The following is a 15,389-nucleotide window of genomic DNA, read 5'->3' on the forward strand; positions in this document are numbered from 1 at the left end:
ATCAAGTGTGACACTATTAGAGGTTGAGAAGTAATTTTCATAACATTTAAGACAAGTCAGTTTAACAAAGTCAAAATACCCAAAATGTGGGGCTTAGCTTAATAATGAAAAAAAGATAGGCTACCACCGCAGATTATTCAGGCTACTATTCTAAATTACGTATCTATACAATTCAAAACGCTTATATGACTAAAAGTAGATAATAATTAGGGTACTTCTATGTTAAACGCACTCTTTTATATAGTGCTAGTATGGTTAATACAAATGAAATAAAATAGGATGAATATATAATAGTTTAGAAACAAATTTAGGCTATATATTTGCACATTGGGGGAAGGGGGGGGGGGGTAAAGCATAGCATATTTTAAATACGTAACCTAACCTAACCTAGGTACTTTTTTCTCCCCCTAAACCCCCAAAAGACAACAGTTTAAATATCGTCAACGCATTGAAAACCACGCTAAGCATTCATTACTGTATAACAGTGTCTTGAATTAACCCATAAAAACGGGTTTTCTGTCGCGTCTCCAGTTTGACATATATAAAAGAGTACGTTTAACATATAAGTACCATAATTAGTGACTTTATAAATCCTAAATTATGGAGTTCTGGAAAACTTATAGCCTAACATTTGAAATCATTTTCAATATTGACTAGATACGATCATGAGTAATATTGACTAGATACGACGTAACCTTTGGAAGGTTATTTATAGTACTTTTCTTACATCTTAATCTTAACCTGTTCCAAAGATTCATCCTCCAAATGAGTGAAAACAAAAAGTTCTTTTTATTAATTCATTTTTGTAAGTTCATTTCCTCTGAGGTGTCAATTTGATTCCATGGTTATATTTGAAGTATGTACAGGGACAGATACAATATTTGTGCCTGTGGCTGGGGGGGGGGGTAGAAACGAAATTTGTTTTCCCCATCAAAGTTTTTTTTCTTCAATTACTGCAATTTTCAACCTTCAGGAGGGGGGGGGGCACATGATCCATTGCCACTCTAGATGTCCACCCCTGAGTATGTACAAAGTTGAGCAAGTGTGCAGAGGTTAACTTTAGGCCTATGCCTTCCCCGTCCATTCTTCCTGCCTGAATATGGGATTTTACGACTGTACTAGCTTATCTAAATCCTCTATACAGATTGCAAAAAGAAGACTTCCAACAGGAGACATACACAATTGACAATACATACCCACAAAACGAACATTAAAACTCAAGACAGCTTACACTGGCAAAAGGCAATTTAGTAATAAGTCAACTACTGAACTGGATCGAATTCTAAATCTTGCAGTAACAGCATCCATTTTTCGTAGCATTTAAAGGACTTTTTGAAATTCTAAGACTCTTCAAAAGACTCTAGAGATTTTTCACTCATACACAAATAAATACTTTTGATACCAATGCCCTGGAAATATGCAGATGAGTAGGCTTGCCCTGCACTTCAGGAAAGTCAATATAGCTTGTGATTGAAGGACCAAGTCAAAAGCGTTAAAAATATCTTATTGTACAATTATATAGGGGTCATTTTTTTTTTTTTTCATGCTCTTCCTAAGCCGATATAAAAGGCGCATGATCATTACCAACAACAGGACCCGGTAAAAACCAAACTGAAGATCGCCATGATCACATCTATCTGAGATTTCTCGTAATTAGAAGGATCCTCTCAGTTAATTTCAATATTACTGAGCAAACTGGAATAGGGCAATAAGAGTCACAAGATTGAGGATTCTTATTTTTTTTTCGGGACACAGGTCGTGATACCTTCACATAATGCAGCGCGTATGTGTTGCCGTGCAACACAAGCTCGGAAAGCTAGTGCTAAATGGCCAATTAGCTTTGCAGTATCATCTACCAGATGTCCAGTTTGAAGCCCATCTTAGCAGGAAGCTTTAAACAGACAATTTGAGTAAGAACAGATGACGGCATGATAGAAACGAGGTTTCGGCTATGGCCTAATCAAGAGAAGTGAGATTGATTATCTGATGAAAGGATGTATCAAGATGTACAAATTATTTGCATCCTTCAGGTATACAAAGACGGCAACTTTAGAATAGTTTAATTTAAAAGACGGAAAGAGGAACGAGAATTTTCCTCTCTTCTTATAAGTTACTAAACTTATCGACTTGTTTACTCAAAAACTCATTGAACAGCCACTGAGGTGACTGTACAATGACTTATAAGAATTTTGGATGAGGTTGGAGATGAACTTAATCAGCCCCAAAAAGTTTCTCAGAAAGGACAACGGAAGGTAGTATTTGCAGAATAAAAAATATGGCATTTGGCAAAGCTACCAGAAAAGTAAAATTGACTAGTCAAAACTAAATTTTAGGACTCACTTTGATATATCTTACTCCACCAGGTACAAAGGAGTAAATACTAACAGCTGTCATAATTTGTCAACTTCTAAATGCACTACTGACCTGCCGACACTGTGGGACTCAAGGTTAAGCAGGTTTTCGATGACACCTTTGTTCAGTAGTCTATCTTCCTTTTTTCTTTAATTAATTAAAAAAACTTTTTCCACAAAACAAGTTTTTCAAAAAAAAGTAAAGAACTCCATAATCCAAAAATGAGCAAAAATAAATCAAATTATCTACCAAGCGTGAAACTACCACAAATCAGCATCGATAAATAAATGAAACCCAAAACGAGCAGAAATTACAATAAATACCCGAGTCAAACTCAAACGAGCAGAAATTAACATGAGTATGGCTCAAAACCCCTATGCCTTCCCAAGGCCAGAACATAATTTGCACTTTACTGAAAAATATAAATGTTTTTACTTTTATAAATCAAATAATATTAACATTTTGATTACTAAATATCAGTATATGTTTATTAAACTGACAACGCACATTCATTTGTATTTTTTTCAGTGAAGTGCAAATTATGTTCTTTATTTATCGTTCATTTATTTATCGATGCTGACTTGTAGTAGTTCCACGCTTAGTAGATTATTTGACTTTATTTTTGCTCATTTTTGGTTTAATGGAGTTCTTTACTTTTCTTTGAAAAACTTATTTTGAGGAAAAAGTTTTTTTAAATTAATTTCTGTTCGTTTTATATTGACATAGTCTTTGCAGGGAAAAAGAAAATAATTCTTTAAATCTTTTCGTTTTTTAAGACTTTATAGTTTGGCCTGCTATTTGTATGCAGGCAAAAAAATTTCAGTAATTTTTAACAACATACACCCTTTTAAAAATCTGGACAGAAATAGTAGTTAGTTTCATAACTCATCTAGTTGACCTGAAATAGAAAAATTGATACCATTCGCAAAAAGAATTTGTTTACGTTCTTCGATAGCTTTGATACACTTACGCTATTTTGATTTGGTTAAATTTTAGGTGCAGAAGTCGCCCCGAAAGTTTGAACATAATACCCTCAATCGTTCTTGGGATATTGCTGAGATGCCTTATTGGGAATTAGCATTAACACAGTGCATTTTGATTTAATCTTAAGGCAGCATTTAGTTTTAAAACATAATGGGCAAATGGCAAGGTGGGCGTGGGAGGGGGACTAGTTGCCCTCCAATCACTTTCAAATATTAAAAAGAGCATTAGCCCTTTCCATTTTCTATCTAATGAGCCCTTTTCGAAGTTCATAACAGAACTCCTTCGATACGAAGTGCCCTGGTCTAAACAAAAAAAAGGAAAAAATAATAACACATTGTACCCACATAAATCTTTACGATAAGAATGTAAAGCCTTCCAATCACTTTCGACTATTAAAAAGGGCACTAATCCTATCAATTTCCAATCGAATGAGCCCTTTTTGAGTTTCTACGACAACGCTTTCTATAAACACCTTATATGCCCCCGGGACATAACTTACAACCCTCGCCCTGAGGGCTGTGAGGGGTTTGTCATCCTCAAAGACCCAATTTCCAGAAATTTCAACTACGTTAAATAAACTGGCTATCTCAAAATTTTGATTGGATGTGTTTGGGGAAATGGTGGGCGTGAGAGGGCCGTCAGTTGCTTTCCAATCAATTGCATTTATTAAAAAAACACTAGCCCTTTCAATTTCCAATTAAATGACCCCTTTTGGAGTTTCTACGACAACACTTTCAGTAAAAACCTTATATGCCCCAGGGCATAACTTACATCACTCGCCCTGATGGCTGAAGGGGGGGGGTGTCATTCTCAAAGACCTAATTTCCAGAACTTTCAGCTACGTTGAAGAAAATTGCTATCTCAAAAACTTTGATTGGATGTGTTGGGGGAAATGGTCGGCATGAGAGGGGGGTTAGTTGCCCTCCAATCACTTTCGACTATTAAAAAGAGCACTAGCCCTTTCAATTTCCAATCGAAAGAGCCCTTTTTGAAGTTTCTACGACAACACTTTCTATAAAAACCTTATATGCCCCAGGGTATAACTTGAGGGCTGTGAGGGGTTGTCATCCTCAAACACATAATTTCCGGACCTTTGAACCACGTTGAACAAAATGGCTATCTTAAAATTTTGATTGGATGTGTTTGGGGAAATGGTGGGCGTCACTTTCGAAATCACTTTCGACTATTAAAAAGGGCACTAGCCGATTCAATTTCCAATCGAATGATTTTTTTTTGAAGTTTCTACGACAACGCTTTCTATAAAAAAAAACTTATATGCCCCCAGGACATAGCTTACAACCCTTGCCCTGAGGGCTGTGGGGGGAGTGTCATCCTCAAAAACATAAGTTCTAGACTTTTTAACTACGCCGAACAAAAGGCTATCTCAAAATTTTGATTGGATGTGTTTGGGGAAATAGTGGGTGTGAGAGGTGTGTTAGTTATCTTCCAATAACTTTTGACTTTTAAAAAGGGCCCAAGCCCTTTTAATTTCCAATCAAATGAGCCTTTTCTGAGGTTTCTACAATATCAATATCTATGAAAACCTTATATGCCCACAGGGCATAACTTACAACCCTTGCCCCGAGGGCTCTGAGGGGGTTATCATTCTCAAAGATCTAATTTTCTAAAACTTTTAACTACATTGAAAAAAAATGGCTATCTAAAAATTTTGATTGGATGTGTTTGGGGAAGAGGTGGGCGTGAGAGGGGGTTAGTTGCCCTCCAATCACTTTCGACTATTAAAAACGGCACTAGTCCTTTGAATTTCCAATCGAATGAGCCCTTTTTCAAGCTTCTACAACAAAGATTTTAATAAAAACCTTATAAGCCCCCAGGGCATAACTTACAACCCTTACCCTGAAGGGCTGTGGGGAGAGTGTTATCGTCTTAGATATAATTTCCGGACTTTTCAACTGTTTTGAACAAAATGCCTATCTTAAAATTTTGAGTGGATTTCTTTGGATAAACGGTGGGCCTGCAAGGGGTGTTAGTTGCCTTCCAATCACTTTTAACTCTTAAAAGGGCACTAGCCATTTCAATTTCCAATCAGATGAGCCTTTTTGAAGTTTCTACGACAACACTTTCTATGAAAACCTTATTTACCCCCAGGGCGTAACTTATAACCCTTGTCCTGAGGGCTGTTGGGGGATTGTCAACCTTAAAGACCAAATTTTCAGGAGTTTTGGACCAGCTGAAAAACACGGCGATATCAAAATCTCTCTTGGACTTGTTTGGGAAGAAGATAGAAGTGAGAGGGGGGTTTGTGGACCTACAGCAAGGTTTAAGTATTAAAAAGAGCACTAACCGTGTGAATTTCCAATCTTGAAGTTTCTACAACAACGCTTTCTATAAAAACCTTGTATGTCCCTAGGGCATAACTTACAACCCTTGCCCTGAGGGCTGTGGGGGAGTGTCCTCCTCAAAACATAATTTCTATCAGGAAATCAACTACATTGAACAAAATGGCCATCTCAAAATGTTGATTGGATGTGTTTGGGGAAATGATGGGCGTGGAAGGGGTGTTAGCTACCTTCCAATCCCTTTCGACTATTAAAAAGGGCAATAGCCGTTCCAATTTCTAATCAAAGGAGCCCTTATCGATGTTTCTACGACAAATCCTTCGATACGAAGTGCCCTGGTATGGAAGAAAACAAAGAACAAAAAGTGAAGAATACATTGTGCCAACATCGTTCTTTACTTAGGCAGTGCGATTGCGCTGTCTATGATACCAAAGATAATCATCTAAACAAAACAAAACAAAAAATTGAAAATTGAAAAGACGTGGATAAAATTAGTGGGATAAATTTGAGGTTTTCTGGCATAACGAGCAACACTTTAAGCGTCCTGAAGTACTAGTTCTGCCTGCCTACCAGTGGGTAAAGGCAGACACACATAGCAGCCCCCACCCCTGGGGTGTAAGAGGGGACTCATCAGGTGAGACCTAAACCAATTTTAACTTGTAATTTGCCTACAGTAACCAATCCTTGGGTTTATGCCACTGCTACTGTTGATGCTTGATGTTTTGTGCTGATTGCTTTCTATTCTTCAAATTTCACAATCCCCTGCTTTGCTATTTGAAATTTGTTACTTGATTGTGGACTATATCCTGCCTTATACCCAAACTGTCTTATACCACTGCTTATTCTGTTCCTGTTTTGTTGTTTACTTCAGATAAGAAATGAAAAGTCAACTCCAACCACCTCGTGAACTAAGGTCTGACAGCTCAATCCAATTCTCTGGATCAGAATCTGTTTCAGAGCAACTACTCATGCTCATTAACCACATAAATAGCATAAAAATCAAACATAAAATACTAGCAGATTCACTACAACCTGACGACCTTAAATCTTCAGTGAAAGGGTTACTTGATGACCTTATATTGGCTAAGATCTCTTCCCAGGTAGATGAAGCAGTGGTTAAAATGAAAGAGGAACAGACATTCACGCAACATGTCACTATCTCTTCAGATAAGCTGGATGCATTCAAGCAGGAGGTGTATGCTGGCCTCAACCTAGATCTTAGTAATCTAGTGGATAAAACCCTAGAAAGCTATAACAGACGCATATTTTCTGTTGAATCTTCTTTGGATACTTTAGAGTCATCCTTGATAGACCTTAAAAACTCTTCCCAGCCTATCCAGTCCAATCTGGCAAGATTAAATGACAGTTTTGAACAGCAGGCTTTGAGCAACCAAATTATTGTCTTTGGGGTGAAAGAGGATGCCTCCATTGAAAACACTGAAAGTCGATTCTTGTCACTATGTGCTGGGAAATTTTCTGGCATACCAATTATTCAGTCTGATGTTGTATCAGCCAAAAGAATTGGCAAACCATCTGCAAAACCCAGACTCATAGTTGTTGAATTTTGCAACTTACGAGTTCGTCAACTGCTTCTCAGACAAAAGGATTTGAAAGGATCAGGGATTCTATTTTCTGAGACGCTTACAAAACCACGCTTACAACTTCTTTGATATGCCAAGTCAACGCTTGGCTTACGTAATGTTTGGTCCAGTAAAGGTGATATCCTGTATAAAACCCAATCTGGAAGAGTGGTTAAGTTTAACGATCAGAACAAAATTGATTTATGTGCTGCAAATTCAGAAAATTAAAGTGATGGATTTAGATTTATTTTGTTATAATATATCGCATTGTTTCTGTAGGAATTTACTTGATGTTCTTAAAATATTCATCTATTATTCTTTACTGTCTTCACATAATTTTGACTGGTATCATTATACTTCGGGCCAATAGTTTGGATGATATGTCCCTTCCCACTAATATTTCTTTATGTTTGTTTGTCATTCTGTCACCTTCATGTTGCCTGATTTACATTATATTTTTGTCGTGTCAATATGCTTTTGACTCCCATAATTTCAACAGGTCACATGTTATAGTTGGTCCCAATAATTATAATAATATGTACCTTCCCGCTGACTTTTCTTTATGTTTGTTTATGATCCTTTCACCATCATGTAGCTTGGCTTCTATAATGTTTTTGTCCTGTCAGCAAACTTGCAGCTCACATACTTTTCACTGGTCCCATATTGCATTTTGGGCAAATATTATGAATCATATATGTTATCCCACTGTTATTTTTTTTTTTTTTACGTTTGTTTGTGATCCTATCACCTTTATGCAGGCTGATTTCTTTCATATTTTTGTCGTTTCAGCATAATTGCAGCTCATATAATCTTGCTGGTTCCACATTATACTTGGGGCCAATATTCTGATGAATATGTGCCATGCCACTATTATTTCCTTATTTAGGTTAGTGATCCTATCGCCTTCCTGTAGCCTGAATTCTATCATATTTTTCTCATGTCAGAACACATGCAACTCACATAATTTTGACTGGTCCCATATTATACTTTGGGCCAATATTTTGAATAATATATGCCATCTCATTGATATTTCTTTATCTTTGTTTTTGATCCTATCACCCTTGAGTACCCTGAATTCTATCATATTTTTGTCATGTCAGTATATATGCAGCTCTCATAATTTCTTACTACCCATATTATACTTTGGGCTAATATTTGGAATAATATGTGTCATTCCTTTGATATTTATTTATATTTGTCTGTGATCCTATCACCTTCAGGTAGGCTGACTACTATTATATTTTTTTCATGTCAGCATACTTACAGCTTACATAATTTACTGGTCCCACATTATAAATTGGGCCAATACTTTGAATAAAATGAGCCATCCTACAGATATCTCTTGTTTGTGATCCTCTCACCTTCATGTAGCCTCATTTCTATTTTTCGTTTGTCAGTCCAGCACACCAGCAGCTCATATAGTAGCAACCAGTGTCATATTATAATATGGTCTAACACTTTGGATAATTTATACCATCTCACTTATATTCCTATGTATGCATTTATTATGTGTGATAATTATGTGTGACTTCTCTTTTCTTTTGAATTCTTCTATTCTTAATTCAGTTATATTTGATCAACCAAGTAGGGCTGGTAAACAAGAGACTAACACACTTGACCCTCTCCTTGAATCTACGGTTAGTTCCAGCTCCAATTATCACACTACCACTGATTATTGTGATAAAATTATACCCTGACTGTCTTTAAATAGTAGCTTCAATGTATTTTGTTTGAATGTGCATGGGATAAAAGATCAGTGGGATTGTCTGAAATCGTATTTGTGGTCTGATAATTCTTGCCCTTTTGATATGATAGGTTTAACAGAAACATGGTTATCTGATGGTGAAAATATTACAGCCTATGATATGCATGGTTATGTTGCTATCCATAACCCCAGAATGGTAACAAAGTGCTCAACGGGTCTTTCTTTATTTATAAAGCCTCATATTGAGTTTAGGAGAGGGTCTGACCAAGAATCCTTGTTTGCATCAGTAGTGGCCAATAGTAGGACAGTTTAATCTCTTGTTATTGGTCTGCAAATCCAGTTTGCATTTGATACTATTTGTTTGTTCTATAACACCCGTCCTTTTCGAACACATCTGTTCTGCGAATTGCTTGATTAACTTTCTTGTGCGGGGTCTTTCTCTAAAAAACGTATTTGTGTTTTGGGAGATTTTTTAATTGTAATATGTTAAATATTGGATCAAGTGATGAATGTGACCATCTCTTTGATGTGCTTTCTTCTTCTGGTCTACTTCCTTCAATTTTTATTCCTTCTCGTGTTGTCCCTACTAGAAATTCTGCCACTTTAATAGACAATATTTTCATTTCTCATTCTTCTAATTTGAAGTTTACTTCTGGTCTTGTTTTCACTGATCTTTCTGATCACTTCCCTATTTATGTTTCACTTTTTGTGCCTCAAACTGAGATTGCTGTGGATGAGCGGGGTGAGTCTTCTTTAAGAACTTCCACAGATAAAGAAATTTCTAATTTAATACATAGTCTTCAGAGTAATGATTGGTCTAGTGTTCTTGAAGCTAATGATGTTGATTGTGCAACGAATTTATTTTTGTGTCGTATGGGAGCTCTGTTGGATAAGCATTTTCCTCTTAGAAAGAGGCCAAGGAATTCCATACCCAAATGTCCATGGATGTCTAGAGGTCTGATCAATGCAACACATATGAAGGCGTTTCTGGTCAAGGCTGCATGTAAAAGTTATACACAGGATGATCTTTTGAAGTATAAACTTTATAAAAATGTGTTTACTTCTTCAGTACGTGCAGCCAAAAAGCTCTATTTTTCGCGTCGAATTGATGAGTGTAAGGGGAATTTGCGAAAGGTTTGGATTGTAGTTAATGAAGCTCTTTCCCGCAAGAAATTCAAACAATCCCCCCCTTGTCGCTACAGGAAAGCTGATGGATCTTTCGTGGACAAAAATTCTTTAGCAAGCGCCTTCAATTCGTATTTCACCTCACTTCCTTTAGTTCCTAATCCACCCTACAGCAGATTAAGTAGTTTTCCCTTAGCAGAAAAGTCATTTTTCTTTCCCCATGCAGTGCTACCAAAATTTCTAATATTATTTCTCAGCTTTCAAATAGCCGTTCAGTTGATGGTTTGGGTTTGAGCTGTAATGTTCTTAAAAAAATTGGTCATTTTGTTTCTAACCCCATCTCACACATAACTAACCTCTCTCTTTCTTCTGGTGTTTTTCCTCATGTATTTAAGGTTGTTAATGTTGTACCTTTGTTTAAAAAAGGTGATTCATCTCTAATTTCAAACTATAGACCTATTTCTCTCCTTCCTGTAATCTCTAAGGTTGTTGAAAAAATAGTGTATTGTAGACTCTCTTCATTTGTATTTAGTACTAATACGACTGCAGGAAATTCTCTCACAACTAAATATCAGTATGGCTTTCGTCCCAGTTTTTCTACCTTGCATGCACTTTCAGATGCAACAGTTTGTGCGTGTTAACCTTGACAAGGGCTTGTGTGTTTTGGGTCTATTTCTTGACTTTTCAAAGGCACTTGATATGGTCGTTCACTCTGTTCTTTTGTCAAAATTATCTTCATTTGGAGTGCATGGAGTCCCACTTAAATGGTTTAGGTCTTACCCCTCAGGGAGATCTCAGTATGTTTCGGTTAATGGTACTTCTTCCTCTTCCTTGCCTATTTTGAAAGGTGTTCCACAGGGCTCTGTGCTTGGAACACTTTTGTTTTTAATTTATATTAATGATCTTGTTGATGATCTTCATCTCTTGTGCACCCTATTCTTTTTGCTGATGACAGTAACTTTTTCATTGCTGCAGTGGACCTGCCATCTGCCATTTCCCTAGCTCAAGGTCTTCTTGATAAAGTAAAAGATTGGTGCTGGTCAAATGGTATGACTCTCAACAGCCAAAAAAGTGCCATTGTACACTTTAGGACCCCTTATCGTATGAGAGACGCAAGGGAGCCAATCATCCTGACTTAAGGGAATGATATTATACTGCAAGCTACTATAGTGAAATTTCTTGGTGTGATTCTTGAATGTTTTCTTTCTTTTAAACCCCATATAACTCATACCCGCTCTCTTGTCCTCCGCCAATCTTCAATCTTATACAGAGTTAACTCATTTCTTCCACCAGGTTTTATGCTTTCTCTTTATTATGCTTTTATATCTCCTTACTTTTCTAATTGTTGTTCTCTCTGGGGTAGTACTAATGAATCTCTTCTCTGCTCTCTTCAAAGAGCCCAAAATAGGGTAGTGAAGGCTAATTTTCTTCTACCTCGTTCTTACCCTTCCTCTGATCTTTATACTGATACCGGAATAGCTCCGCTGGATCGTATTGAGGGTAAAAGTTACCTTTATTTAGCACATTCTGCTTTTCTAGGTACACTTTCCACCATCTCTGCAGCAGTTTTTCTTTCTGTCAGGCTCAGGTAGGTACTCTTCCTTTTTACTTAGCTCTTATCGAAGATTCATTTTACCTAAACGATCATCAAGAGGTCTCCTGTTTATCAATCTATTTTACTATGGAACTCCATCCCTCCTGATGTCCCTCTATTTCTTTCTGCAAAGGCAGTTTCTCACTGGGTCTTTCCATTATAGTATTTTTTTCCCCCCCTTTTTTTTTTTTTTTTGAATTCCATCCAAATTTATTTGGATGGAATCCAAAGTCTTTTTTTTCATTCAATATATTTTTCTGATTTTAATTTTTTTTTTTTTAGTTTTATATCTAATCCTAATTTTCAATCTCTTTTCTTCGTTTATATATATTTTTTCCGTTATTTGTTTAGTTTTCTGTTAATTCTCCTATTTTCATAAATGTCTCTTGATCCAGTTTTTTTTTTTTTTTTTTTTTTTTTAGGTATGTTTTGTTATGTGCTTTATAATAGTGTCTTATTTTGTTTCTTTATAAGCTGAGCTTCTTGGGCGTGTATAAACTTTACGTTTGTAATTGTTTTGTTTTTAGTATTAATAAATTGATTGATTGATTGAATACATTGTTTTGAGGACTGGTTTGGTTATATTAAACTCCTTCCAGGTACAGAGGGAGAAATATCAGCAGTTACTAATCTGCAGCTGCTGAATGATTATCTAGTACCCTTAGAACTGTGAAGACAGGGTTTCAACTGTGTATGACTCAAGGTTAAGCGAGTTTGCATGAAGCTTTTGTTGAGTAACATATCTTCTCTTATTCCTTAATACTAATGCTGAGTTCCTTGCTTTGGAATATTTAACCCCCTTCATGTACAAAGGATGAAATACCGACATCAGCCCTACCAACTACTGTGTGTGCTATTAAGTCGTCCTTTTCCCCTTCAAAAAAGTGAAAATACTGTCATCGTCAAATAATAAAATCAGGGGCAGTGTCAGGTTAGACAGTGATTCAATATAATGAGGGAACGTTCCATTAGTTCCGACGTATAAAAAAAGGTCTTAACTTGCCTCGAACCTGTATTGAAAGTGTTTGTTGGCTTTGCCAGTCTAACTATCAGTTACATTGTACCAACACATTGCTGCTAGGTACTATTTTAGATTATTGAATTGTCTAATTTCGCATTTTAACCTTACACTCTAACAGAGCATAGGCCCGCTACTGATATTACTGCAAGCTACTACAAGAAAAGAAGTCAGACAGACACTTAGCTAAAACAATTAAGTATCGTTTATAAAAAAAAATAACAGAGTCAAAACATAAATTTTTAAAAGCAAACAATTTATAATAATTATAAAACTGAAAATTAACAACATTTATTAAATATGTATTTTTTTAACGCAAAAAAATAAAAATCTAGACCACAGTTAGGGTGAAAGGTAGGGGATATTATTTAACCTTAGGGAAAACAAACGGTAGAAAGCTCTAGCAGTAGCGAGATTTGTTTGCGTAATCAGGTGTAAACTTTGAAATGGTAATGCATTATTTATGAATAAAAGATATCATCTACCCGGGCCTTAGTCATCTTAAGACACGCACGTATTTTATGCTTAGCTTAGCACAACAACTTAACTAACAAGTGGTCAATAAAAAAAACAAATTACTAATAAATAAATATCAAACTATATATTTTGTTTCTATTTTTATATATGTTAGATAGGATGAATTGAAGTTTCAGTAAAAATAGTTGGTCTTGCCCAATTTTAATACAGCTTTATCTGGAATATACTTGATTCCGACCACTTTTACGACTGTGCAAGCGAACAGTTTTCCATTCTGTACTTTTATGGTATAACCAGCTCTAATATTCAGTAACAATGTTTCTAACTTCAATATTTAAAACACATTTTGAGGCTTTGTGGGTTTTCAGGTGTCTACAAGTGAAACTCATTGCAGAACAAGGTCTCATGAGGCCTACACAGATGAAAAAGCTCTTTTTCTACCTCACTTTCTTCCGAGCTCCACTCTTCACTCCCTCCCATGATGTTCCCAATTTTTTTAATTATCTTTCTAATCCACTCGAAAATTTCCTGCTTTTCATTTGACCCCAGCTGGATTAGCAGAAAACACAACTTTTGACAGTCTATCATCCTTTATAAGTAAAACCTGACCTAGATAAAAGCGATAAAGATCCTTCAGTGCCATTGCTGGCGTCGCATTGACGCTCAGTTGGTGGGTCTTTTTTAATGGGACAAGTAGCAAGCCTGACACCCTATCTTGCTGCAGCGGGGATCGATCACTGGGCCAGGTATTGCCAAACTGAGCATCAATCTACTGTGCAATCACAGGGTAAAATATGACCTAAACATCTTAAAATTTCTTTTAGAAATTAGGATCAAACCACATTTTTTGTTTAATATATGACCCTTCAAACGAGCAGCTAAAACTATCTTTTGTCTTAAGCCTTTCAAAGGGTCCACGTTTCATAACTGTTTTGGACCTTTTCGTTACCGCAGCTTCTATTACCGTAATCTTAGTTCTAATACTTATCTTCCAAATTTATGTCAGCTGCGAAGAAATACCATGTGTTTGGACTACTCTGCTTTTTAAATTTTATGCACCATCCTTACTAAAATTACTACCCAGATAAACTACCCAGATAAAATTACTTACTCGGTAAATTTTCTTGATGCCTTCTTCGTTATTATTTATTACTAATCCAAGCATTTTAGTGTTCTTAACATTAATTTTTCAAACTCTCCTCGTGCTTTCAACTCAGAAAATCCCAAAAAGCCATTTATTTCTCTAACAGTTTTATCTGGATGATTAGCTTTGAGCATCTATTAGAAATGCATCTTTTAAAATAATAGTTCAACAGGATTTCAAGGTATGGCCTATTTTATTCCACGAGAATCTAAAGTTTTCTGGTGGAAGACAAATTGCAAACACCATTCATCAAATATATCCATGATATGAATGTGTGCAGTAAAATCAAAGCTGACTAAAGAAATAGCAACAAAATGCTAAAAAACAACCACTTGTATACATTGTGCTAGTGTTTAGAAATTCTGAGTGTTTGTTTCTACAATTTATTCATTTTCAGTTCAGTGCAGAATCCACTCAACTCCAAGCTTCTTGTATAATGGAGAGACTACATCCCATCAAGATGTTGAAGTTTCTTATGACGGTCTGGTTGAAGCTTTTAAAAATGAAAGGAAGAAATTAATAATTGATGTTCGGCAGCCAGAGGAACTAATAAGTCCCGGAAAGCTGCCAAAAGGCATTAATATCCCCTGTACGTATATTTATTTCTGTCATAGATCAATTTAAAAGCCGTGCATATTAAAATGTATACGTTTCTTTGCTGCTTTGCCACTTTTGCAGTGTAATCTGGGAATAGCGACTATAATGTTAAACAGATCCCTCTGTCTCTTCTCCTGCCTTTTCCTACATTCCTCCCTTCATCCAACACCATTTTTAGGAACAGTAATCAAAACAAGACAAAACCAGATAACTATCACATAATTAAAAGACTCCCTTGTATTCCAAATATAAACACTAGATCATGATGTCATACTTAATACTTATTGATAGATATCACTTGGTTAAAGCCACAACACAATCCCCTGCAAAACTTGGAATACTTACAAGACGCAATTGCTATAGGCATACGATTTTTTGTCTCTTAAGCAGTTTCCATAATTTTATACTAATTTATGTCATGCATTCAAATATTCATTTCCTTCACATTATTATATGGGTGCCTGGCCTAGCTCTTTTATTTCACAATAGGCAGCAGCCTATTCTAGGCTACTG

General features: G+C 36.0%; 2 protein-coding genes across 4 annotated transcripts in view; one reads left to right on the top strand and one right to left on the bottom strand.

The window, feature by feature from the left end:
* The window catches only part of Polr3H (RNA polymerase III subunit H), a 76,162-nt gene that overhangs the window by 20,782 nt on the left and 39,991 nt on the right, over positions 1 to 15,389 (bottom strand). The window contains exon 1 of one of the 3 annotated variants that reach the window (XM_089090817.1): positions 2,341 to 2,409. The exons of the other annotated variants lie outside the window; for them this stretch is intronic. Within the exon in view, the coding sequence (XP_088946943.1) occupies positions 2,341 to 2,394 (54 nt within the window). The 5' untranslated portion in view covers positions 2,395 to 2,409. Of the gene's footprint in view, positions 1 to 2,340; positions 2,410 to 15,389 lie in introns of those variants that run through there. 3 annotated transcript variants of the gene reach the window in all.
* The window catches only part of LOC148951372 (thiosulfate sulfurtransferase/rhodanese-like domain-containing protein 3), a 32,579-nt gene that overhangs the window by 284 nt on the left and 16,906 nt on the right, over positions 1 to 15,389 (top strand). Inside the window, exon 2 of the mRNA XM_089090819.1 lies at positions 14,677 to 14,868. Within this exon, the coding sequence (XP_088946945.1) occupies positions 14,677 to 14,868 (192 nt within the window). The remainder of the gene's footprint in view (positions 1 to 14,676; positions 14,869 to 15,389) is intronic.

Source organism: Artemia sp. Qi Xiang Cuo, chromosome 6, assembly GCF_049724085.1.
Source record: "Artemia sp. Qi Xiang Cuo chromosome 6, ASM4972408v1, whole genome shotgun sequence".
Lineage (NCBI taxonomy): Eukaryota > Metazoa > Arthropoda > Branchiopoda > Anostraca > Artemiidae > Artemia > Artemia sp. Qi Xiang Cuo.